The 27,621-nt window shown below is 45.8% G+C and overlaps 1 protein-coding gene across 2 annotated transcripts in view; it reads left to right on the top strand.

The window, feature by feature from the left end:
- Positions 1-20,509, top strand: part of TMEM171 (transmembrane protein 171) — a 32,333-nt gene extending 11,824 nt beyond the window's left edge. Inside the window, exons 1-4 of one of the 2 annotated variants that reach the window (XM_048849339.2) lie at positions 5,338-7,275; positions 16,224-16,930; positions 19,264-19,405; positions 20,195-20,509. In XM_048849339.2, coding sequence (XP_048705296.1) covers positions 16,303-16,930; positions 19,264-19,405; positions 20,195-20,384 — 960 coding nt within the window. In that variant the 5' untranslated portion in view covers positions 5,338-7,275; positions 16,224-16,302 and the 3' untranslated portion in view covers positions 20,385-20,509. Of the gene's footprint in view, positions 1-5,337; positions 7,276-16,223; positions 16,931-19,263; positions 19,406-20,194 lie in introns of those variants that run through there. The other variant, XM_048849338.2, reaches the window with a different exon arrangement.
- Positions 20,510-27,621: the final 7,112 nt, after the last annotated feature.

Genomic DNA, 27,621 nt, shown 5'->3' with positions numbered 1-27,621 from the left:
TCAGATTAGTTTCACAGCTATATCAGAAAATGAATGCTTGTTTGGTTATTTCATTTACCAAAGGTAACTGAAGCAGATAGTTCACCGCCCAAAGACTGCATAAATATCTCCAATTCAACAGGTTAATCATTAATATCTGGAGGATTTTCTTGCCATGCTGTATTAGGAGGAGAACATCACCAGACAGACATTTAAATTGTTTTATTTAACTAAAACAACAACTTTGCATATTCTGGATTTTTTTCTTCAGCAGCAAACATATAATACTTTAACAAAACAAGCATATGAATTTTTGAATTTAGTTAAACATTCAAGATTTTTAAAATCAGGTTTGTTTTTGTTAAAATTGTTTTTAACTAAAATAGTTAAAATATTTTTTAAAAAAATTAAATCAACTATGTCAGCCAGGTCAACATGAGAAACTTAAAATATAGTTGCTTCTGCAACTAACTCGGTCATCTTCACCTTCATTTCCCTGTGTTCACAATCTGGAAAAGAAAAACAAGCTTTCCTGCTTTTTCAGGTCCCAAACAATTTCTCAGTTTGGCATGAATTAGTCTAAAGCAGGGGTGGGCAAACTTTTGGGGTCTAGGGCCACATCTGGGTGGGGAAATTGTATGCAGGGCAGGGGGTTGACGTGCGGGAGGGAGAGCAGAGTGTGTGTGGGGGTGTGGTGTGCAGGAACGGGCTCAGGGCAAGGACTGGGGCAGAGGAGGGGTGCGGGGTGTATGAGGGGGCTCAGGGAAGGGGTGCAGGAGAGATGCGGACTGCAGGAGGGAACTCAGGGCAGGGGGTTGGGGTGTGGCAGGGGGCTCAGGGCAGGGAGTTGGGGTGCGGAGTGTGGTGGGGGCTCAGGGCAGGGAGTTGGGGTGCAGGGTGCAGCAGGGGCTCAGGGCAGGGGGTTGGGGTGCGGGAGGGAGTGCAGGGTGTGGGAGGGGGTGCGGTGTGCAGGAACGGGCTTAGGGCAAGGGACTGGGGAAGAGGAGGGGTGCGGGGTTTATGAGGGGGCTCAGGGAAGGGGTGCAGGAGAGATGCGGACTGCAGGAGGGAGCTCAGGGCAGGTGGCTGGGGTGTGGCGGGAGCTCAGGGTAGGGAGTTGGGGTGCAGGAGGGGTGTGGGGTGTGGCAGGGGGCTCAGGGCAGGAGACTGGGGTGCAGGGTGCGGCAGGGGATGGGGCGCAGGGTACGGCAGGGGGTTAGGGTGCAGGAGGAGTGCGAGGTGCAGGCAGGGGGCTCAGGGCAGGGAGTTGGGGTGCAGGCAGGGAGTTGGGGGGCGAGGTGCAGGAGGGGTTCGGGCTCCGGCCCGGCGCCGCTTACCTAAAGTGGCTCTGGGGTGGCAGCAGTGCGCACTGGGGCCAGAGCAGGCTCCCTGCCTGCCCTGGCCCCACACTGTGCCGCTCCAGGAAGCGTCCGGAACCATGTCCCTGCGCGACCCCTGGTGGGGGGAGCCACAGGCCTCTGCATTCTGCCCTTTCCACACCTCCAGGTACCTCCTCCGAAGTTTCCATTGGCTGCGGTTCCCTGTTCCCAGCCAATCGGATCTGTGGGGGGCTGTGCCTGGAGGCAACGGCAATGCACGGAGCCCTCTGCCCACCCCCCGGGGCCCCAGGGACGTGGCGTTGGCTGCTTCTGAGAGCAGCGCGGGGCCTGCGGCACCACGGGGGTCAATCCCATGGCTGGATCCAAAGCTCTGATGGATCTGGATCCGGATCCGGATCCAGCCCGCGGGCCGTAGTTTGCCCACCGCTCATCTAAAGGAAGAAAATATTCTTTCTACACCGGCAGAAGAAGTTACTGCTGTTAAAAGTGAGATTATCACTTCAACAGTCTCTGAATCCAAGTGCTTAAGTGACTTCCACCAGTTCATTAGTGTGACTTTCTTTAAAACATCATCAGCAAACATATATTTCTTGAATAGTTCACCCTTAACTCTGGAGTTTATTATAGTTGGCATTGTGGAGGGATGATTGCTGGATGTCCATGTCACAGCCAACTCCTCTTCTTCAGCAGTTAAGGTTTGACCCTGGTACCGAGTACTGAGAATATTTGCAAGAAAATGAGCTCGAGAGAGTGCTTGTCCCTTTGGTTATTTAAATACTTGTAATTTAAATCTATCATTGCATATTTCTCTTTTTAAGATCTCACTCAGTTCCTTCCAAATTTCAACAGCATCAGCAATAAAACAGATATTTTTCCCTGCATTTTGTTTAAGGCTACAGAAATAGGATTTAGGGTACTCAGCATGTGTTCAACATGTCTCTTAAGCCCAATGTTGAGAACTTTGGCTGTGACAGTGCCATCTATTTTTTTCACGATTTTGTTCACAAACTGTCATCAGATAAGGCCAGTTCTTGATATAGTGCTCAAAACAGTCCACTACTGCGTTCCGTTGCATGTCTTGTGGGAGAGTTAGCTTGGTTTGTCCCACTTTTTTCAGAGCAGCTGCTGCAAAGTGGTTGTTACGGAAGTATTTTGCAATTTCAACAACATTAGCCTTTATTTCTGGAACACTGAAGTCTTTGGCTAGGAGGTGCCGCAAATGAGCACTGCAACCGTATGTTATTAGCTTGAGACTCTCTTCACTCTCTTCTAAATAATTTCTTCTCATCTTGGATACATTTGCAGCATTGTCTGTGACCAAGCTGCGTACTAGACATTTGAATTTTTTTTCCACAGTTTGTTGTAGCTTTTACTGCTGCTACTTGTAAGTATTCTACTGTGTGTGCATTTCCTGATGTATCAATTGTTTCTGTAAGGAAGACATTCCCTCCTTCTGTTGTCACACAAGCACATACAACCAGATCATTGTGGACACTGCTCCACCCATCAAGACCCAGGTTAACAATTTCACCCTCTAGACCTTTTGCACACTGCTCAATTTCTCTTTCATACACTTTATCCAGCAATTTGCCTGCGACATCTGCTCTGTTGGGTAGACTGTATCCTGGTCTTAATGACTGAACCATGTTAATGAAGTGTGGGTTCTCAATCATACGGAAAGGAGAGTTTGTTGCATTAACAAAATGGGCAATTTTTTCATCAATTACCTCTTTTTGTAATCTGCTGGTTCTTATCACAAACTTATCTATGGTGGTTTCTGGATGATGGCGATTTTTTTTCTTCTTTTTGCTACAGGTGATATACTGTGGCTATGTGACAAACATGATGTGACTGAAACATTGTCATTGGCAGATAATTCTGAAACTATAGAAAATGATGGTGATCTTGAAGGTGGATAGTCTTCAGAATCCTGTATGTTGAGGATGGAGTCTCCTAAACAAAATAAGTCAATTATTTAATTATTATTACCATACTGCTCATCTAGTATAATTCATTGCATTCACTAACACTCTGTACTACTTTAAAGGTGAAATTGTAAAAGGAAGATCTGCCTATTTCAGCTATTTATTTTTTATCACAACTGCATCTAAAATGACAGTACCATAGAGTAACAACTATATTTTTTGCTCAAACATAAGAATTCAAGAATAGCCTAAAAGGAAGACAAGCAGTCCTTAAGAAAGAAGCATGAAATAAAAATGTTTACCAACCTGAAGATCCTGCATGTTCAGACATGTTCCTTTCATCATTTACAATGCAGCTTCCTCCTGAGAAGGAATACTTCTCATGATATTGTTTCATTTGGACAGCCAGACCTTGCATTTCTTTGTTGCACTGTTTGCATTTTGCACACATGCCTGTCTTACCCACAGGTAGAGGAACTTCATTAAAATATTCCCAAACTGGGTCTCTTTTATGGCCTGCTGCCATTATATGTTTTCCTTTCTGGTGGAGAATGGTATGGTAGATCTCAAATCAATGAAGGCTACACTTAGAAAGACCTCAAGACTTCTGGAAGATGCTGCTCAAACTGTTTCAGTTTTGTTTCTACTGCCGGTCCCTCCCTTCTCACATTTATCTCCAGACTTCTTCTCCTTGTCCAGATCTATTCTGCCGCCAACAATCTTCTATTCATTGAACTTTTTGAAACTTTTAGAGCGAGGTAAGGGATTGACTCTGTACACAAATTGCAGAGGGACTATTTAATAGGGTTGAGGTCTGTTATTTCTCACCTCTCTATAGTTATTTATTTATTTATTTATTTATATGTTTAAACATATTTTTGATGTTAACAAGTATGTTATCTCTGGAGACATAAATCCACAGTTTGAGAACTGCAAAACTAAGCAGCTCTGATCATAGAATATCAGGGTTGGAAGGGACCTTAGGAGATCATTTAGTCCAACCCCCTGCTCAAAGCAGGACCAATCCCCAATTTTTGCCCCAGATCCCTCAATGCCCCCCCCCAAGGATTGAACTCACAACCCTGGGTTTAACAGGCCAAAGCTCAAACCACTTGAGCTATCCCTCCCAGCATGGTATCTTTGAGACCAGACTGAGCACTGAGTCCCATTGCGTAGATAGAAAGATTAACCTAAATAATCTATACAGGAGCCCTTGGGACCCCGTAAGATTGGGTCCCTAATTCTTGAACTATTGGAACTCATTTCCAAAACTTTTCTTAAACATTACATGACTATATTGTCTCATACTATAGCATTAGAATTTATAATCCCTATTCCATGATGAGATATCTTTGAGTTATAATATATCTTTATCTTTAGATAGGTTTTTTCCCCCTCACAAATCTGATTTAAATTAAAAAAATCCATTTTTTTTTTATCATTGATTTTTATCCACCCTCCTCTCCCCTGTTACTCAACTACTTCCACCCCACCCTACCAATTTTGTCTTAACAGTTTTTGGCCTGAACATTTTCATGGTTGCTCTCAAGCCAAAGAAGAACGTTGAGAGCAAACTTTTTTGCATACACATGGACCTGGTGGCATCTGATCTGATGAAAATGCTGTCAGGCACACAATCAGCTATGGGCATAATTCTTTTTAAAATACTCTTTTGGTGGGACTCTTAAGTAGTAGAGCTTAATCATGCAATGTTTTTACCATTAAAGTTTGGTGGTAGCATAAGTGAAATTAGTCCTCCTCTGGATTTTGCTGCATAGAATCTGGTTCTTTGATCTGCAAAGCCACAACAGACTGTTCTGAATGTTCCTTCTTTTGTGGTACTGAAAAAATTAAGAAAATATGTACAAACTCCATTTTTAAATGTATGTGTTTCAACTTAATCATGTAACAGCAAAATTAGTGCAGGAGAAGGAGGCACTGTGTCGGAGTAGTCAAAACAAATTTATGGGCTCTTTAAGAGGTTTTAAATTAGAATTATTTTTTTCATTTCAAATTGTTTCCTTTTGTCCTAACTTCACTTTATTTTCTATTTTGTGCTGGAAAAAAATAGATGGAAATGAATAAAGTATTATTTTATTGAAGGTTTCTCCCTAATTCCACTGTCCCACTACTATAATTGATAATATAATCTGCTTCAACAGAAAAATAGTTAGACACAGCATAGTCTGAAAAGCTAGTTAGCCATTTTTGTTATTGGTGAAGCTTGTGAGGCCCTATACTCAACTTGATGGCGCTTCTCTGTTTGGATGTAATACAATTACTTTAGAATACCACATCCAATCAATTAAAAAAAGTCAGGAAATATTCTAGGCATCACTGGGCAGAACTCTATTAATTTTGGGGGGGGAAATCCGAAAACCAGAAGGGGTGAAATGTGGGACATATTGAGCCCCTGGCATCTGTTAGCAGAGCCACATGTAAGGGGACTGTTGCCCCCTTACTAACATTCAGTGGGGGTGTTTTAGTTGCTAGCTCCTAGTACTAAAAAGGGGGAAGGGTCGATGGGGAATCAGGACCCTGAGACTGACAGCCCCCAGGAACAATGGGGAGAGGCCAATGCTCCAGGTTAGCCTGAATGACAGGGCAAGCAGGCTAATCAGGGAGTCAGGAGGCCAGGGAGGTCCTGTCCTCTGTGTGAGCTGGAATTGCTTGTGTCAGACAGAGTGGGGCTGAGCTAAGGAGAAAGCAGGGGCCTAAGCTAAGCTGGGGAGCAGAACTGTGCCAGATCCAGAAAGATCAGAAAAGCAGCCCAGAGAGAGCAGACCCTGTCCTGGGAGCAGAGCTGCAGCCCCAAAGCCAGAGGCACAGCCCAGAGAGAGCAGACTTGCCCTGGGAGGAGAGCTGCAGCAACCAGAGCCAGAGGTGCCAGAAAAGCAGCCCAGGAAGCAGGTCAGTGCCGGGAGCAGAGTCACAGAAGCAGCCTGCAGAGCAGACCTGTCCTGGGAGCAGAGCTGTAGCAACCAGAGGCAGATGGGCTAAAGAAGCAGCCCAGGGAGCTGGAGGCAGAGCAGCAGCAGCAGTGCAGAGACAGAGTGGTGCAGCTGGGGCTGGAGCAGTCCAGAGCTGGGTGCGGTGAGCAGCTGGGGAGAGCGATGGGGACCCTGGGCAGCGGGCCCAGCACAGGGAGATGCCCCAGCCAAGAGGCTCTGCAGGCCAGGCTTGGATCATAACCCCGACAGGGTGGGGGCAACACTGGGAAGAAGGTCCCTACCACTTAGAGCCTGAGAGTGTGTGGCCACCACCAGAGCAAGTGTCCAACCCACAGCATCCCTGCAGCAAAGCCAGGGCCTGAGAAGGCGGCCTGGGACTTACAAGGAACAGACTGTGAACTGCCCAGACATTCCAGAGACACTGTTTGTGATGTTCCCTGCCACAGAGCGGGGTGATGTGTTTCCTTTAACCTTTCCCATTTTTCCTTATTCTTTTTAAAATTAATTGTTGATTAAATAACTTGCATTTGCTTTAACGTGTATGTAATGGTCAGTGCGTCAGGGAAGTGCCCAGTGCAGAGAGAGTACCCCGGAGTGGGGAGACCCTAGCTCCTGTCCTAGGTGACCACAGCAGAGTTGGGGTCGAGCCCCCCCAGGAATCCTGGGCCCAGCCTTGTTGGGGTTACGAGGACTCTGCCAGACAGGAGAGTGGAAGGGGAGTCCTCAGGGGCAGGGAAGCCACTGGGTAAAGGAAGTGGAAGCGAGGACTCGGATCCTTTCGCTAGCCCACTTCACCGGGGTAGTGCAGAAGCCAGGAAAGTTCCCCACAAGAGCAGGACTATTCCCCCGCTTACACACAGTTGCAAGCACCCATGTAATTGTCTATAGATCAAACTAATTGATGGCACCCATTAACATCTTCCAGCATAACAGTATCACCGTTCATCCTCCCAATAGGGTTTAACATGTTGACACCCTGCATGATTTATCATTCAGACAGAAAAAAGAGAAATAATAATAGAGGCTGTTGTAATAACTGGACCTACAACTTTACCCTAATTGTGAGCTCAACTGTAAAAAGTAAGTGAAAGTTCATAAGATGTCACAATAAATTATGACAACAAATGTTGACGGGGGGGTGGGGGGTACAAAAGGGAGCCAGACAGACTAGTGAATTAGTCTAAATGAAAAGGCATACTGATATAATTCAGACTGTTATTATCATGCTTGGTAAACAAGAAAAGCTTGGAATCAGAAAGGAGTGAACCAAAATTGATGTGTCACAAACTAAACCTAGTGGGTGGACAAAACAATGAAGGAATGGGCTATTCTGCTCTTTTGCGGGTCCTTAAAAAAAGACTTTAGGGAGAAAAATTGGCTAATGGAGCAAGGTTCACCATCGTGGCTATAACCCACTATGTCCTGGGACCAGGGCCGGATTAATGCAAGCGCTTTAGGGGCTGCAGCCCAGGGCCTCGGGCTAAGTGGGGCCCTGCAGGGCCTCAGCCCAATGTTTCTTTTCATCCAGCAAGTCTCCGCACCACAGGCCAGACACTGGTCCCCGAGCCTTGATGCCCTCCCTGGGGCCAGAGCCATAAGTGCCAGCTTGCTGATGTGCCCCTGCGGCCCCTAGGCGAGGGGCATTCAGGGACTCTCTGCACACTGCCCCCGCCCCCTAGCGCCTGCTCCACAGCTCCCATTGGCTGGGTACCGAGGCCAATGGGAGCTACAGGGGCGGTGCCTGCAGGCATGGACAGCGTGCACTGTGCAGAGTGGCCTGGCCCCTCTGCCTGGGGGCTGGTCATGCTGGCCACCTTGGGGAGCAGAGCAGCTTGGAGCCAGGGCATGCAGGGATCCTGCCTTAGCCCTGCTGCACTGTCGACCAGGAGCCACCCAAGGTAAGCGCCTCCTGGCCGGACCTGCACCCCATATCCCCTCCTGCACCCCTACTCCAGCCCGGAGCCCCCTTCTGCACCAAAACTCCCTCCCAGATCCTGCACCCCGTCCCAGCCCTGAGCCCCTTCCTGCACCCAAACTCCCACCCAGAGCCCGAACCTCCTGCTGCAGCCCGACTCCCTGGCCCCACCCCAGAGCCCACCTCCCAGCAGGAGCTGCACCCACTCCCGCACCCCAATCCCCTGCCTGAGCTCATTCCCCCACTCCAAACCCCCGGGGACCCCACAAAATCTAATAGCCCCGAGCCCACAGGAGAGTTAATCTGGCCCTGCCTGGGACCCCAGGCCTTTGTCATCCTGAGAGGTCTGACCTAACCAGGCCAGAGAGGAGGATCCAGATACGGTTCATATGGTACAGTTATCAATAACAGTTTTACTGGGAAGGGCAGATTAGCAGAATCAAGGAAGATCATTAATAAAAATGAATCCAATTTGTATTACTCCAGCAATGTAATGGTCAGCTTCACCAATACTTAGGTTGTACTAAAGCTACTCCTAACTAAGGGATCAAGGTCTTCAGTTTATAGTTCTGTCAAAATGCCTTCTAATTTCCCTTCCTGTAAAGCTTTTCCCATGTCCATTGCTATCCATAGGGAAGTCTCAAGCATTCCACATAGCCAAGGATCCTATTGGTGGCAAACAGTTGCTCAGACTGTTCTTAATAAAGAGGTAGAGCACACTCAGAATCATGAAGAAATACTTAACAGACTTTGAAATGACTGTCTACAAATTAACTGGCCAGTGTAATTAACAGCAGCTAGCTGGATTTTTCTACTTCTTCTGGTATCTCAAGACAGCTGCTGGACTTTGTTCCTCCCTGCAATAAGCTACAGAAACAGCCCCTTCTCTCTTGAAGTTGCCTTACTTTGGAAACATTCAAAGTCTGCAGTCCCTTTGCTTTTCTTTGGTCGTATGCTTATCACGTATTTTACCTTGCCTCTGTCCTGTATTGCTCTAATTCTCATTATTTGTCAGCCCACAATAAGTAATCTGGTTACTTTGTATCTATTTTTTAATTCCCTCAGAAATGTGGTATTACTCTTAAAAGTAGCTTTGTAAAAATGGCAAGTTAGTCAATAGACTTGCTCCCTGTTGTTGCCAGTTGTGTTTTCATATTCTACTGAAAAATATTAATTTACTCTGGGTTGTGTGTTTTTGTTTGTTTTAGCCCTGTAGGGGTAATACAGCAAATGGAGAGTGAGACGGACTTTGTTTTGGCTCTTTTATGTTCAACAATGTTCTTTCAATTGAAAAGTATTTATTGTTGATTCATGAACAAGAAAGATCCAGCTTGACTTTCAGTTTCCAAATTGTCTGAAGGGCTGACAGTTAGAAAAGACATTTTTTAAATTACTTATAAACTGAGCAAATTCGTTTCTCACTGATTTTTGAATCAATAATCATGCAACCTCAGCATGCTGTCTCTACAAACTCACTTTTCAGATCAGAAAAAAAGGTTACTCACCTTCTCGTAACTGTTGTTCTTTGAGATGTGTTCACGTCCATTCCAATTAGGTGTGTACGCGCCGCGTGCATGTCAGCCAGGAGATTTTTCCCTGAGCAGCGTTCGGAGGGTGGGCCTGGGTGCCCCCTGGAGTCGTGCCTTTATGGCATCCAATATAGGGCCCTGCCAACCCCCCAGCCCGTCAGTTCCTCCTTGCCCACTGCTCTGACAGAGGGGTAGGAGGGTGGGTATTGGAATGGACATGAACAACACATCTCGAAGAACAGCAGTTAAGAGAAGGTGAGTAACTGGTTTTTCTTCTTCGAGTGCTTGTTCAGGTCCATTCCAATCAGGTGTCTCACAAGCCAAAGTTCAGGAGGTAGGGTTGGAGCTGTCTACTGATTGGAGCACAGCTCATCCAAAGGCTGCGTCCTCTCTGGCCTGTCGAGTGATCGCATAGTGCATTGTGAAAGTGTGTATAGAGGACCACGTTGCTGCCCTGCAGATTTCCTGTGTGGGGACTTGTGCCAGGAATGCTGCTGAAGAGGCCTGAGCCTGGTGGAGTGCATGGCGGTCGGCGGAGCGGGCACCTTCGCCAAGTCATAACACTCAAGAATTCATGATACGATCCACGACAAGATACGTTGCGATGAGACAGGGAGGCCTTTCATTGTATCTGCCACTGCTATGAATAACTGGACAGACTTTTGGAACAGCTTCATTCTCTCAATATAGAAGGCTAGTGCCCTGCAGACATTCAGTGAGTGAAGCCTCTGCTCCCTGCCGCTGGAGTGCAGCTTAGGGTAGAACACTGGGAGGAAGGTGTCCTGGTTGATGTGAAACTGGGAGACAACCTTAGGGAGAAAAGCCGGGTGAGGTCTGAGCTGAACCTTGTCCTTATTTAATACAGTGTAAGGGGGCTCTGATGTAAGAGCCCTGAGCTCCAACACTTTCCTACCTGAGGTTATCGCCACCAGAAACGCCATCTTGTATGAGAGAGAAAGCAGGGAGCATGTCACCAGTGGCTCAAATGTTGGACCCGTAAGTCTGGAAAGGACTAGATTAAGGTCCCAAGTCAGGATAGGCTGTCGTTCTTGTGGGCGCAGTCTGTCGAGACCTTTAAAGAAACGGCTGACCACTGGATTCATGAAGACTGAGTAGCCGTCTGCACCTGGATGGAAGGCGGAAATGGCGGCCAAGTGAACCCTTATTGATGACAGGGACAGTGCCTGCTGCTTAAGATGGAGGAGGTAGTCCAGTATAAATGGCACCAAGGTGAACGTCGGAGACTGATGGTGCTGCTCCGACCAGATGGAGTACTAGCTCCACTTGGCAAGGTATGTTGCCCTTCTGGAGGGCTTTCTACTGCCAAGGAGAACTTGCCTGACTTGATCAGAGCTGGACATGGAGCTTCAACGCTGTGAGGTGGAGTGACTCAAGGTTTGGGTGCCGGAGGCAGCCGTGATCCTGCATGATTAGGTAGGGTGATCAGAGTTGCCACGGACATTTCCAAGAGCGATGTGAACCAGTGCTGGCATGGCCAGGCTAGAGCTGTCAATATCACAAGGGCTCGGTCCCTGTTGATCTTGAGGAGCACCTTGTGAACGAGAGGGATGGGCAGGAATGCATATAGGAGATGGCCTCTCCATGGAAGTAGGAACGGATCCACGATCAAGCCTGGGCTGTGATTCAGGAACAAGCAGAATAGCTGACACTTCCTGTTGCGTTGTGTGGCAAACAGGTCTATTTGGGGAAAGCCCTATTGTTGGAAGATTGATCTTGCCTATGTCCGGCCAGAGGGACCACTCGTGGCCATGAAAAGAGTGGCTGAGACTGTCCACCAGTTTGTTCTGTATCCCAGGGAGATATGATGCTTGCAGGTGTATTGAGTGCGCTACATAGAAGTCCCACAGCATGAGGACTTCCTGACACAGGGGAGAGGAGCGTGCACTCCTGTTTGTTGATATAAAACATCGCCATGGTGTTGTCCGTGAGGACGGATACACATCTGCCTGATATATGGACTCTGAAAGCCTGGCATGCCACTCTCAGTTCTCTCAGTTCACATGCATCCGACGAAGTGGGTATTCACCCACAAAAGCTAATGCTCCAAAACGTCTGTTAGTCTATAAGGTGCCACAGGACTCTTTGCCGCTTTCTCAGTTCTCTGACATTGATATGCAGAGCGAGATCTGCCTGAGACCAGAGACCTTGCGTCCTGAGGTCTCCCAAATGTGCCCCCCATCCGAGATCTGACTCATCTGTCTCTAATGAGAGGGATGGCTGGGGGCCGGTGAAGGAGACTACTGCACATACTACCTGTGGGTCAAGTGACCACAGGAGGGAGTCTAGTATTGGGTGCTGTCCAAAGCATCCTGAGCTGGTCGATATACTGACGCTAGCCATGACTGGAGCGGGCGAAGCCTGAGTCTGGCATGCTGTACTATGTAGGTACAAGCGGCCATATGCCCCAAAAGTTTCAGGCAGTTCCTTGCTGTAGTGGTGGGGAACTGCCTGAGGCCCCGTATTTGTCGCCCAGTGACTGAAATCTGGCTTCTGGGAGGTATACCCTGGCTTGAGTTGAGTCTAACATTGCCCTTATAAACTCTATCCTCTGCACCAGGGACAGTGTTGATTTGGCCTCGTTTAGAAGGAAACCCAGTTCAATGAACGTCCTTCTTATGAAGCTGACTTGCTATTCCACTTGAGGTCTGGAGTGGCCTTTGATCAGCCAGTCGTCGAGGTATGGGAACACCTCTACCTCTTGCTTGTGCAGGAACGCCGCAATGACTATCATGCACTTGGTAAACACCCAAGGTGCTGCTGACAGGCCAAATGAGAGGACAGTAAACTGATAGTGGCTGTTGTTCACCACAAACCTGAGGTATCTTCTATGGGGTGGAATTACCGCTTTGTGAAAGTCTGCATCCTTCAAATCGAGGGCGGCATACCAGTTTCCTGGATCCAATGATGGGATAATGGAGGCCAAAGAGACCATGCGGAACCTGAGTTTCTTGATGAACTTTGTTGAGTTTCCGCAGGTCCAAGATGGGCCTGAGACCACCCTTGGCTCTTCTACCAAGAGTAGAAGCCCTTGTCCCTTTGCTCCTGAGGAACCTCTTCCACTGCCCCTACCGAGAGGAGTGAGTGCACTTCCTGTATAAGAAGTTGCTCATTAGAGGGATCCCGGAAGAGGGATGGTGAAGGTGGGTGGAAAGGCCCAGAATTCGATGGCATATCCCCTCTCTCCTGTGCAGAGCACCCAGCGGTCCGAGGTGATACGGGACCATGCACAGTAGAAAGGGGATAGTTGGGACAAAAAGCTAAGAGAGGTTGGATCCAGCTGCAGTACTGGTGCACCGTCCTCAACCGCACTTTCAAAAGGGTGGTCTGGGGCCAGGCACTGGCTTGGGCTGGCGTGAGCCCTGGCCTGAGGAGGGGTGTTGCCTCCTTCTGCAACTCTTGTTCCTCCTACAAGGAGTGTCCTGGCAGTTCTGAGGCTGGTAGAACCTAGAGGGAGCTTGTGGCCAGAAGTGCCTGTGTTGGGTGGCCAGTGTATGGAGCCCAAAGATCTAAGGGTGGCCCTGGAGTCTTTTAGACTATGGAGTCTTTTATCCATCTTATCGGCAAAAAGGGCCGAACCCTCAAAGGGGAGGTCCTGGATTGTTTGTTGGACCTCATGGGGCAGACCAGAGACTTGCAACCAGGAACCTCTCCTCATTACAACCCCCATTGCCATACTACACGAGGCTGCATCTGCTGCATCCAATGCCACCTGCAGGAAAGCTCGGGAGACCAGTTTTCCCTCTTCCACCACTGCCTCCCTGTTTTTAGGGGAGGGTCCCCGGAAGCCCTGGCACTCTCGCTTATTGGCCACATCAACCACGAGGGAGTCGGGGGGTGGGTGGGTGTATAAGTGTTTGTATCCCTTAAAAAGGACAAAGTACCACCTCTCATTCCTCTTGGCTGTAGGGACCAGAGATGCAGGGGTCTGCCATAGGGTTTTTGTTGTCTCTGAAATCATCCTTATTAAGGGCAAGGTGATGTGGGAGGGACCAGAGGGTGCGAGAATGTCGATGTCTGGGTTGGATTCCTCCATGACCTCCTCCACCTGTATGCCCAGGTTCTGGGCAGCATGACGTAGGAGCTGCTGGATGACCCTGATATCCTCCAGGGCTGGGGCCGTCACCGTCCCTGCCACCACTTCATCTGGGGAGGATGAGGAGGAGAGGCCTAGCAGCAGGCCCTGCTCACCCCTCAGCGCCCCATGGGTCTCGCGGCATGCGGTATTCCAGAGCTTGTGGTGCCAGGGCTCCTGGGGGCCAAAAAATCGGTGCCGAAGCAGACAGCACCGAAGATGTTGATTCCGGCGGTGCCGATATCGTTGATGCCAGTGGTACCAATGCTGCGGCTGCCAGCAGTGCCGCTGATTGGCAGGTCGGCACCAGAGCTGTAGGTGACAACAGCAGTGTTGGTGGCGCTTCTATCGGTGGTGGTGCTGTCAGTGGACCCAGTGGTGCCTGCGGGGAGGAAGGAGGACACCGATGCTGACCTGGACCTTGGGTACTGGACCTGTCCCTGGCACTGGTGATACACCCAGGGTGTCCAAAAGGGCCACTGCATAGATGGTTGCCACTGCGGAGACCATGGTACCGGGTAGGGCGGGTGGTCATGGTGGGATCTGGACCTCCTGGTCCTATCTGACCGATAGGATTCCGATTCCAAGGTCTTTGAGTAGGAGGACCACGGAGGAGCAGTACTCTGGGCCTCTGGAAAGCAGTGCCAAGAGGTCGGGGACTAGTGCAGCTCCTCCGTATGGGTGGGCCATGCCAGAGAGAAGTGCACTGGAGATAGGGATCAGCACGCCATCATTGCTGGGTTTATCCCTTAATTGGACTTCGGGCCATGCAGTCATCGGTGACTTGTCTCTCCTCTGCTGGGAGGACGGCGCAGTGAGGCGTATAAGGTCACTGGGTGCCTCAAATGCCTCAGGAGTCAAGGGGAGATGGAGGTGATGACCTTGGCAGTCCAGGGACCGTTGAGGGTTCAGACTCGACTGAACCCCAGATGGGGCAGGAGTCGACGAGATCCTGGAAGGCTGGAGAGACAAAGCTGCCTGGCTCAAGGTGTGCTTTGATGCTTCAGGTCCCTTGGTCTTTAAAGGGGGAGAGCGACCCCTATCTGGCCTTTTCTTCCTTTGTGGCACTGAGCACGGTGCCACACTGCAGAGGGTTTCTTATGTGCGGCGCCATGGCGGTGCCAGGAGTCCTTAGAGTCCTTGCTCCACACCAGCTTGCGCACTGTCGGGGCCAGATCACTTCGGACTGACATGGAAGTGCTCGGCGTGAGCTCTGCAGATCCCAGGTCAGAATGCGGTCAAAGTGCTGCTTCCATTAGGAGGATCTTGAGTCTTTTGGTCCCTGTCTTTTAAGGGTCCTAGGGCAAAAACCCTTGCAGATCCTGCACTTGTCCTTTTGGTGCCTCTCCCCAAGGCACCGTAGACAAGAAGAGTGTGGGTCACTCTTCAGCATAAACTTGCCACAGTCCTCCAGAGTTTGAACACTGGAGACCAGGGCATACCCCAGAACTGGGGGGAAATGTTATCGTGACTCTTGGGGGGGCCCCCCCCCAACTACCTACTAACTGTAACTAATAACTAATGAACTATTTACAACTATTTAAGAAAGAAAAGTGAAGAGGACACTGTCAAACGCGCTTGCAAAGCAAGAGCAACAGTTGTTCCAGCTAGCCATCACTGGTGGTGGGAAGGAACTGAGGGGGTGAGGGGTTGGCAGGGCTCTATATTGGGTGCCATAAAGGCATGACTCCAGGGGGTGCCCAGGCCGACCCTATGGACGATGCTAAAAGAAAAGTCCTAGCTCCTTCAGTTATATTGGGACAGGAAATACTTTTAGGGAAAAGAGCTGACATGTCTGTCAGCTGGCTGAAGGAGGAGCAACAAATCCACATGCTTTAAGTAGGTAATACATTTGAAGCTTTATTGGTAAATGTCCTCTATCCCTCAAAAATTGTCCTCTATCCCCAGCAAAATTCCCTCCAATCAGAGCTCTCTTCTAGCAAGCGGGGAAGGACCACCCCTGCATTCCGTCCCAATTCTTTCTCTTGAATGATAGCTCCAATCCTCAGTGTGATGTTCAGCTCCCTAGTTGCCCACAAAGGCCGGACTTTCTCCCAACCCTCCCTTCTCATTATGTCTCCCTTTCTTATACCGATGACTTTCTAAGTGTGTCTCATCAGCCCCTACCTCAGGGGCTTCTGCAGGTTGGAGGGAAACTTGGTGATTTTTTTCTTTTAAGGTACATCCCTCACAGAGTGACCTCATTTTGAACTAGAATTGGATAAATATTATTAATTGTTCCCTTAATAATAATCTTTTATTTACTGAGCTATTACAATTGCTTTGGGTATAAATATTAAGTCAGTGATCTCCCTTTATCTGTCTTATAACCCATGTCCATTTCCATGAAGCTTTTATTCTAAAATGAAATTGTTTGGGGATATACTGGCTTTAAACCATTGGATAGGCTGAGTAATAAGTGCAGAAGAAAAGTACACAATGTAGTTACCTACATATTCTCTCATTTCAGTTTATATATTTGTGTTCACAGGTCTGCAGCAGTTTTCTTTCTCTCTGAACACTATCAGGAGACGATATATTTCTCCTTTGCATAAAGAGACGTTTTTGTAATGTGTGCAGTTGCTGTTTCCAGACCTGGTGGGGAAGGAAATAATGGACATCATAGGAAGTTTTTTTTCCTTTTTGTTTTTGGAGTTGCATTGCTATGCACTGGATTTCTGCTTTCAGTCTTTATTTTACAGACTTGCCCATCTGGAACCTTCAGTGATTGCAACAGGGCCCTTAAGATTGCTGGGCCTGTGGTTGTTGTTGTTGGATTAGTTTGTGTCTTATTGGCACAATCAAGAGCTAGGCTGTACCTAAGTCAGAGACAGATGCAAGGTGAGCAGGTGTACAGCCTCATTTTTTGTCAAGGGAACTGTCAGGTTGCCCAGTTTCTTATCTTTGGGTTTTTGTTTTTAACTAGTGGAGTGCTAATTAGTTTCCTGGGCATTTGGGTTCCTGGATGTAGCCCAGGAAGGCACAGCCTACAGTATAATCAAACCAGCACTTCTGATGTTGAACTCTCAGGCTGTGGATTTCTGCCTCTTCAAATCATGGGTCCTTTGATTGTGCTTATTGGATTAAGTTTCTTCGTAATAGCTCATATTAAAAAGAAAACCAATTTAAATCTCAGCCAAGAATCCTCTGAAAATGGAGAACAGCCTCAGAGTCCAGAATCATTTCAAGTTACAGCAGGTATGTAAATGATTTGCATATACTTTAAATTTGAAAGCTAGTTTTACTGACCTGTACGCTAGTTCCTATTTTGTGTGTGTGGTTTAACATACCAAATGAGAAACATGTTGCCTTTTACATCTGAAACATTCAAATTGTAGTTAATTCAGTCTTCTTTCTTCAGGGGCAAACTGCCTTTTGACTTACAAAAAACCTCCAAAGGCAAATGTGGAAGAAATCACACTATCTGGCATAAGTAATTCCAATCCTACTTCCTTTTCCAGAGAATGGAATAGGCATTGTAAATTGTAGGTGTCATGGCTTTTTTTATTACTATATTGAAAATGCAGTTTAGCTTTGAATTCTGGCCTGTTACCTTGTCCCCTGAAATAGGACTGCAATGATTCAGATGCAGAGGGTACTGCTTGTACTGTTTGTGTCACCATTTTAATTCTGGATGAATACGGTTTGTAAGTTTTAAACTACATTTTTAGTGGTCAGAAGGAATGGGTGACAAATTAACCACTATGCTGCTCAACTGCTACCTGATTGATCAGAACTGAAGTCCATTGCACACAAAATCCTGCCTTCGTCATCCTGACATAAGGACTATTTAACCTGATGCTTAATAGGAAAAAGTGAAGGTTTGAGAGGCTGACACCAGATATCGGGGTAGAAGTTGTAGAGTTGAGTGAGAGAGTTGTAGAAGAATTGCAATTTAAGAAAATAGTCTTTGAAGGGGAGAAAGCAAAACTAGTACACACACTCTTATATGTGGAGAGTTCTAAGAAAAGTAAAATATACAAACACTGTAGGATCAAGCATAGACTTAAAATGTGGATTGCTGCAGGATCATGGTGCGCAAGTCTGTTGGTTCCATCACTTTACCAGAATCATTGTATTTGGCAACACATGCCCTGCTCAACTTCAGTATTAATTTGCTTTATGAACTGTCTTTGCAAGATGCTCCTTGTGTGTGTGTTTAGTAAGCCAACAATCACTTCCTCTCCTACAACCTGTTTGAAAAGATCTAAATTCTGTTGTCTTCCTTAAGTGCACTACTTTCAGAATAAGCTGACAAAACAAATATATGAGGAGCACCCTGTGTGCAAAGCAAGTTCATGTAATAACATCAATGTTAATGTTGGGTAGGCAGGTGTTGCCTAAACACTATGATTTTTGGGGAGGTGATGGATGGATCAAAAGATTGAAACACCTTGCAAGAACAGAGGTTGAGTTTTACATAGAAAACTTAAGAGGCAAAGACACAAAAAGTGGAGTGGGCAGAGGGGAAGTAGTTGTTGCAGCTGTTTAATTAAGAGAACTAGCTGACTGTTGGCTGTCCATTAAAAACACTAAAACCCCCACAAAATGCAAAGTTCTGAATAAGAGAGACCATACTCATTGTCCAACTTCATAACATTATCACTAATTAGTGTTCAGATTAAGCACTGCATAATTACAGTTTAGTATATAACGTGTACTGCTTTCTTATAATATGAATTCTATTAGTATTGTGCCTTCAACTATGAAAATGTTATCTAAAATGTCTTTATTAGTTATGCAACTATAGGTACACTGGTTTGATTGTTCTGAAATTGTAACTATCAGAAATCACCATTTGTGCCGACAGTTATAAAATCATTTCATTTAATAATGGCATGTTGCTCCTTAACAGGCAATCAAGTTGCAAGATATAGTAATGGTATAAGTGCAGTTATTACCTCTTTGTATAAATAAGCACTTAAGAACATATAAATCTTAGAAAGCAAGGAACTTCCTGATAATTTGTTAACAGAGGAAATACAGCACATTTGAAGAAAAAATTAAACCAATATGAATTGTTAAGCAGAGCATTGAACATTTTTATTTATAGCATCGTTACAGGTATGCACAGTACTTTATAAAACCAACATTTTAGGCAGGCACGGAGAACTAGGCACATGCGTACTATAGTGATGAGCATGGTATAAAATCTCAGATAGAAAGTGTGCTAATAGCTCTTGCTCTGTATTTAGAGAACACACGTGAGCCTGTCTGCTCGTAGGTTCTGCAGTCAACAGTAAAGGGATTTGTGTCCTTTAGCGAGATGGAACTTTTTTTTATGGCTGCTTTTTTTTTTAGTAAGATGAATCTCTTACATTGTAAAAATCCTCCCAGAATGTGTACATAAAATTGTCCTCTACACCAAGGAATGTCAGAACAATTAAAGTATGCATGAACATGGTGCCTGTATCTATAAAGAAGATAAGCACAAATACTATACTACACTAGTATGAATATCTCTTAGGTTACAATGAGGATCAGGAAATGAGTTGAATTTTCATGTCACTAATTAATTTTTTTCTCTTTAGGTGATGCTGTAATGACATTCCCACCCCTCCCACCACCTTATTTTGCTGACTCTCTATCACCACATGTAACTCATAAGCCACTTGCCACAGAGCTGCCTATGAGTGAAAATCCTCCCTCGTACGACAGTATTGTAAATAATGGGTAAGATAGTCTTCATGTTTATTTTCTAGAATCTGCGATGTTTAACTCATGGGTTGAAGTGTAGCTAGGAAAACACTCTCTTAACCATCATTGATTTTATGTCTGACATCTACAAAATTTTCTAGTAACTCCCTGAATTTCTTCCTTCTGATATTTTACCTTAATTTTAAAATATTCTTACCTTGATTGCAGCAAGGGACTTGGATGCCTGTGTTCTATTTTTGACTTGCTGACTTGTGTGAACTTGAACAATCCAGAGACCTTTCTCTGCTTCCGTTTCCCTGGCTGTCAAATGAGAATACTACTATTTATTTAACTACTTCAAAGGCTTTTGGGAGGCTTAATTAAAAGTTGTAAGTCACCTTTCATCTGAGGATCTCAGAGTACAAAGTATTGTCATTTCAGTAATTGGGGTTTTAGAACTTATAACTATTATAAGGAAGGGGAAAGTAGGGCCATAGTAGATTATGAAAAGGCAGGGGGGCAAAGGAACAAAGGAGAAGAGATGAGAAAATCTCTCCCATTCCCAAGTGGCAATTCTGCTCTATGCAGTGTTGTCAGGGGAATATAAAAAGACCTCTTCTTTAGGAAATGCGGAAAGGCCATACTAGTAAACCATGCCATCTGTATAACAAACAGATGTGTATTTGTGGTGAACCAATTTAAAAAAAAAAAAGGCAGCTTAAAGACCGGCTTCACCCACACTACATGTGCATGTGTAAAACTCAAGTATGATTTGGCTCAGTGTATAAATGAGATTGGAATGTACTAATGTGTAATGTTTTACAGGGCACAACTTGAACACGTTCAAGGAATGGTTTCCGTTAGAGAGTACGAACCGCCGTATGCAATTCCTGGGAGCAGTTCATCTTCAGACATCTTACCTACTCTGCATCTTTCATCTGAATTACCGCCAAGATATGAAGAAAAAGAAGCAACAGTAAATACTGAATATTCCTCTGGCTCCTCCATGGCTTAGCCTCTTCTGAGCCTTCCACACAAAGAACTGTGAACTAAAGTTCATTTTTCTATGGAATTGTACACTTCAATTTTAATGTTTTAAATTTATTTTTATAATAAAAATTGTAATGGTTGCATCTATAACCTTAAGACAACAAAACATAAATTACCAGTTTGGGTTTAGAGAAATATTATATAATCCTAGGTTTTTTAGGACAACAGTACTCAACGGTTTGGTGAACTGCAACAGCGTTAGATGTTTGTGTCTTGTTATGGGTATAGTGTCTATTTTTAGCTTTCTTTTATAACAGAGAAACTAAGTAGGACACCAACTTTTTTCAGTGTATTTTGATCTACTCAGATCAATTTGTTTCAGGGCTATGGCAAAGAAACAATTAGAAAGTGGCTTTATAAATATTTGTTGTTCTCTGGAAAGTACTTGTACAATAAGTTTGCAAAATTCCCATTTATTTACTTAGCTTAGATATAGTCTGAACATATTAGCAGTGTCTCATTTTAGTCTGCCTGATAACAAATGCCATATAGTTTAATTTGGAACATTTATGTTCATAGTAGTAATCCCCACAAAAATCGGTTTTAGCCAGCAATTAAGAGCCCTAACTCAAAGCTGAGGATAGTTAATGCTCTAACACTTTTAACAGATTTCAGAGTAACAGCCATGTTAGTCTGTATTCGCAAAAAGAAAAGGAGTACTTGTGGCACCTTAGAGACTAACCAATTTATTTGAGCATAGAATCATAGAATATCAGGGTTGGAAGGGACTCCTGAAGGTCATCTAGTCCAACCCCCTGCTCGAAGCAGGACCAATTCCCAGTTAAATCATCCCAGCCTGGGCTTTGTCAAGCCTGACCTTAAAAACCTCTCAGGAAGGAGATTCTACCACCTCCCAAAATGCCATTGGCCTTCTTGGCAACAAGGGCACACTGCTGACTCATATCCAGCTTCTCGTCCACTGTCACCCCTAGGTCCTTCTCCGCAGAACTGCTGCCTAGCCATTCGGTCCCTAGCATGAGCTTTCGTGAGCTACAGCTCACTTCATCAGTTGCATCCAATGAAGTGAGCTGTAGCTCACGAAAGCTCATGCTCAAATAAATTGGTTAGTCTCTAAGGTGCCACAAGTACTCCTTTTCTTTTTACTTTTAACAGAGGAATGACTGTTTCTATAAGAAATACTAATATAAATCAGAGACTGATTTATAGCAGCAGGATCAATTTATTTTTGAGTTGGGCTCTCTTGTGTGGCTGAACTACATTTAAAAATCAGTATTTTCCAGGAGCAGAGATTTCTCATCTACAATTGCAAGAAAGGATCTCGTAGCTAGATTCTAAGATATGGAGACGTACCTTTAACTGGCAAGTTCAGAGAGCAAGCGTGGCACAGCTATTAAGACTCCTTTGAGATGCACAGCTCCCTCTCCTCTTATTGACTTCAAAGTATCTTGCAAGAAAGCTCAGCACCTTGCATACAGGAATTTAAGTGCTAAATCCTGCAGGACTTTTTAATTCTCAGATTAAAACTTAATTTTAAAAGAAATTTGGAGCATAAGGCCTTATCTAAAAAGCAAGAGTCCTAGAATTTTATTTTAACTCCAGCAAGGTGGTTTTTTAAATTTAGCTACATCTCATCCATTTCCTCCTTAATTTGCACACAAATTATGTTCCTGTGATACTAGGCCCTGATTCTGCCACCTTTGCACTGAATACCACCTTGCTCTGAGAGTAGGCTCTCTGAAATCAATGGGACTGATCATAGTTTAAGGATGGCAGAATTAGGCCCCTCCATGGGGTTTTTCTTGCTGAACTCCCAAATCTTCACCCACTGAAAATGAGAGCCTAATTGTATCATACTACAGGCCTCTGGATGAACTGAGTCAGAGGTATGTGGTGGTAGCCATTCTTAAATGATAATATTTTCGGTAGTCGTCTTACACATCACTTGGTTTTATTTTCTCTATAAGTACTTGTATTACAAAGGCTTACCTTAGAGCCACAGGACATATTCTGTCACTTCCTAAGTAGCAGGCATATGCATAGTCCCATTGATGTAAGTAACACAAATCACATAAGTGATACTCCACTTGAATAAAGATTATAGAATCTGCCCCACAATTAAGTACAGCATTAGCTGTACAAGTATAGATCTACAGATGTTGTAAATGAGCACATAGCTCTTAAATATCAATTAGCATACAGACACAGGTAGTCCACAAATTACATTACAAGCTCATAGGTTATGCACATATGTACACGACATTAGCGTGGTGCCGGATATGTATCATAGTAAGTCTGTGCGCATATAAGTAGGTCAGCATGCATAAGTAACCATTCTTCTCCAAGTAGTGTCCCTATGGGTGCTCCATTCTAGGTGTGTTTGCAGCTCCTGTGCTCTTGATCAGAAATTTCATAGTGTCTGTTTGGCCCACGCATACGGGTTACTCAGTCTTGTACTCTGCATTGTTGCTATATAGTGTTGTGCAGGCAAAGTGCCCTCAGTTCCTTCTCAACTGCCTTGGCCTGAGATGGAGCCTTCACAATTGTCTGTGTTGAATTTTACTTTAGCCGTGACCCCTCAGCTCTTACAGTAGTTTATTATAGTTGTTTCAAAAAAAAATTGTCATATAGTTTCTTCCTACCTGGGAGTTTTACACTCCTAGAAGGGCATGCCTGGCTCTGACAGGTTTCAAATGCTGCCCGTTGTTCCAGGAGACAATCGTGGTGAGTGACTGACACTTCTGGTGCATCTGTTGCCTTGGGGAATCTCAAAGGGAAACTTCAGTCTAGCATTAAAATCTAGAGCCAGAAAAAACACGGAGATCAAACTTTGACTCCTTAGGATGGAGAGCTTGCTGATCCCAGACTTTGATCCAGGCCAGGAGACCCTACAGTTTGTCAGTCTCTGAATAAGTTGGCCACCTCTACTATCTCCAAGCCATACTCCTCAAGGGCATCTAAGAAGAAGGCCTAAGATTCCTGTCATAAGACTTCCAAAGACCATGCCCCGAGTTCTCCAAGAAGGGAATCTACCTCAAAGAAGATGAGGTCAACAGTGACTCCAGCCACTTTGGCTCCCATCAGTCTCTGACACTGTATGCATGAGACTGCTGGTTCCTCAGTACCAAGGACAGTGTTAAATCTAGAGACTCCAAAATGTCAGGCTCTGATAGACCCTTGGTACTGTAAGGAGCAAGGCGGCAAAAAAGGCTCTACCCCTTCACACTCGCTATCGAAAAAGACCACTCTGGCTCAACTCCCCTTGGACCACTCAAGATTCACAGTACTATCAACTCCCTCAGCTACCATTATTTCAGCTCAGGTCATGGATACGGTACGGACAACACACTCAGTACTGCGGGAGTTTCATTTTCCGCAAGACTTGGCTGTGTCCAAGACACCTGACTCACAGTTCTTGGTACTGAAGCCCTCTAGATTCCCAGACATGCATCTGGTGCTGAGAATTGTACCTCAAGTTTCTTCTGCTGCTCCACCACTTCAGCATGACTTGGGAGAGGAGGATTCTGATGAAAATCTTGCTTTGGACGCTCTAATATCTGGCCATAGCACTCCAATCCATTCCCATAGAGGCGCTTTTCCAGACGTCTCTAAGGAAGTTGATCTCACTCATGACCGATGTAGCTACAGCCACCATCTTGCTGATATGAGCACCCATAGATGCCTCCACCTATGCCATATGCGCCACCCCCTTGACCATACTGGGCCCCCTATGCGGCCTACTGTCAGCAATTCTCTAGGGCTGAGAGAGACAACTTTTATCACCCTCTCTCTCTAGGAAACAGAAACTTCAGGAAGAACCTCTGAGGAACAAGAAGATAGGGCTGATGAAGAGACCTCTGCATCAGTCAACATCTCTTCTTTATCCCAAGATGAAGCGATTATGCCACCTCCACCATCCTGGGCTTATGATTTTAAACAATTTTAGGACCTTATTAAGAGGGTCGTGGTTTCTTCACAGATCCCTCTTGAGAAAGTTAAAGAACCACATCATAAGTTGATTGACATCTTTCATACAGTTTTATCTGCCCGCATCACCCTGCCTGTTAACAAGGTCTTCCTGGACCTATAAAGCTTATCTGGCACAGCCTGGCCTCAACTCCACCCACATGCAAGAGACCAGACAAAAAATATTATGTTCCTTCTAATGACTCAGAATTTTTATTTTCTTATCCTTCTCCCAGCTCCTTGATGCTCGAGGAGGTTAATGAACATGAAGGGCAACACCATGCTAAATCTACACCCAATGATAAAGATCATAAGCACCTCAACTACTTGGTAGAAAGTCGTATTTGTCAGCTACTTTACAATTCAGAATTACCAACTACCAGGCTGAACTCCTTATTGAGCTTCTACCAGAAGAACACAGAAGGCAATTAGTGCAGAAGGCCAGCTGTTCACCAGAACATCTCTGCAGGCCTCTCTCAACGCTGCTGATACCGCCGAACATTTGATTTCTACATCAATAGTTATGAAGAGGGCCTCCTGGCTTCAGCTCTCAGGATTTCCAAAGGAGGTCCAGAATACTGTTGAAGACCTTCCTTTTGAGGGCACTAAACTATTCACTGACACTATAGACAAGTTTCTGCACATGTAAGCAGTCGAGGACCACTTTACGTTCTCTGGAGAGCTATACGCACATCCAAAAGAGAAAAGTTAATAGGTCCCAGACATCAGAGATCCCACTCAATTCTCAGGTGCCCAGAGATCATATGAACCTCAATTCAAGAGACAGAGGTTCCAGAGAGAAAAAGCATCCACTTCCCAACCTCACAAACCTCTGCTTCAAAACACCAATTTTGATGGAGGGGTGGAGGTCCTGAGCTGCCGTCCCTTTTCATACCAACTGCAGCGTTTCACCTGCCTGCCTCCTTTCAGCAACTCTTTACCACTTCCAGCCTGCTTGCAAATCGGTTACTACAGACAAGTGGGTTTTGGAGATCATCTCCACAGGGTACTCCATCCACTTCACTTTTGCCTGCCAACTCCCCTTCCCCATCCCTCTTCAGGGACCTCTCATAAGCACCTTTTTAAGACAGGAAACAAACTCTCTCCTACACTTAGGCACTATAGAACCGGTTCCCATGCAGCACAGAGGAGGGGTTTTATTCCAGGTACTTCCTGGTTCCAAAAAAAGAATGGCAGTTGAAGATCCATCCTAGATTTAAGGCTACTCAACACACTTGTAAAAGCACAAAGATTCAAAATGGTCACAACCTTGAAGCAATAATTCCATCTCTGGCTCAAGGAGATTAGTTCTCAGCTCTCAATCATCAAGACACATTTCCATACTAATCCACCCATCTCACAAAAGGTTCTTATGTTTTACTGTCAGTCAGGACCATTTGTAATATAAGGTGTTTCCTTTTTGGCCTCTCATCTGCTCCAAAGATCTTTTCAAAGGTCATGTCTTTAGTAGAGGCACACCTCCGCAGAAAAGCAATTCTGGTGTTTCCTTACCTAGACAATTGGCTTCTAAAAGTTTGCTCCCAGGATAAAACTGTAAGGGCAACTTGCCAACCCAGACACCTCTTCCTCGCACTGGACCTACAACTGAACATTCAAAAATCCACCTTGATCCCTTACAAAGGTTAGAATTCATAGGCGCTTATCTCCTGATGCAAGATTTGTGGCCCTTTCCCGTGTAGTCAAGCTATCCAAGAGAAGCCCTCAGACACCTGTCAAGAATTGTCTTTGGCTGTTGAGACATATGGCAGCTGGTACTTTCATTATAGACAGTGCAAGACTGCAGGTGCTTTGCTTCTAGATGTAAGCAGTGTCAGGATGAGCTCCACCCTGACATCTGGTGGTGAGGTGTGGCAAGTTGTGGAAAAGAACTTCAGGGGCTGATCTCATTTGCATAGGCACACCCACCCCGCCTACAATGAGGCCATAGCTGCCCAAATGGTCACTTTGGCTGCTGTGGGATCCCCAGTGTCTCTGTTATTGGGGCAGGAAGAATAAATTGTTATTACCCTGATTATGGGAACTGTACTTGGCCTTTTGTTATGATGGAGGGACTCACCATCAACTAAGTAGCACTCGCTAGGCAAGGGTCATGGGTTCCAAAACTCTGTGAATTGAGAGAGGCTGGGGACAAGTATTAATGCTTGGTAGTATGGGCCTCTTGGTGAGGGCCTTAGATGCTAATTGCACTTCCTTCTCTCTTCACTGTGGAATATCAGAGCTAATTTTGATTTCATTAGGAGTCTAGTTACATGCTGCTGAGCTCACTTTGGGCTAATAGTGCACCAGCACTGAGGCTCCCCTACTACAAGCTGAATTCACCAAAGAGCTGAACTGACTAAGAGCTGAAATCACTGAGCGTTGTGTTAAGTAGTGGGGGAGCCTGAAGATATATTGTGGAGCAGTTTGTGGGACGGCTGGAGTGCCTTGTGGACAGGCTGGGGGAGCAGTTGATAGGATGGCGCGAGCTGCTAGCGGGGCGCAGAGCAGTTTGTGGGATGGCGGGAGCTGCTTGTGGGCCGCAGAGCGAAGCTGAGCAAAGCAGTTTGTGGGGCGGCTGGTGGAGCGGAGTGAAGGCCTATGGAGCTGTGGGGCGGTCAGCTTCAGATCATGTAAGGTGCCTCTTACCCCCGCCCTCATCTCCACCCAGATTGGGAGGTAAAGCTCTGCAGATAAACTTTCGAACTCTGGGGCTGCCCTGACCAGGGACAGAGACTTTTGGGTCATTGGACTTTTGGGACTTTGGGTGATTTGGGGTTGCTGGACTCAAGAACCAAAGGGAAAGGGCATGTCCCAATTTGCTTGGGGTGGGTTTTTTGCTCATGGGTTGTGTTGTGAATCCTGATGGTGGTGTTTCCCCAACATAATGCCACATTGTTTCTCTCTGTTATTAAAAGGCTTTTGCTACACTCAGACTATGTGCTTGCCAGAGGGGAAGTATTGCCTCTTGGAGGCGCCCAGCAGGGGTGGTATATATTTGTCCCAGGTCACTGGGTGGGGGCTCGAGCCGGTTTGCATGGTGTTATTGGAATGGATCCCCTAGATATTGAACCCGGCCCTTGTTGCTGCCAACTCTAATGGGCAGAAGGGTTACACAAGGATGGCCCAGGACTGTTTATTCACTGAGCAGACACAGTCTAGCCACACTAATGCCCAAATCCACCTTTGTAAAGGAATCTCTCAATTGGTGCAAATACCTTCCCAATGTCTGCGCAGGAGTCCCTTTTACCTGCCCTTCCCTTGACAGTTGTTATAACAAT

The sequence above is a fragment of the Caretta caretta genome, chromosome 5 (genome assembly GCF_965140235.1).
Source record: "Caretta caretta isolate rCarCar2 chromosome 5, rCarCar1.hap1, whole genome shotgun sequence".
Classification (NCBI taxonomy): Eukaryota; Metazoa; Chordata; order Testudines; family Cheloniidae; genus Caretta; species Caretta caretta.
The sequence above is the reverse complement of the archived record's forward strand: the minus strand, read 5'-3'. Positions and strand labels throughout refer to the sequence as shown.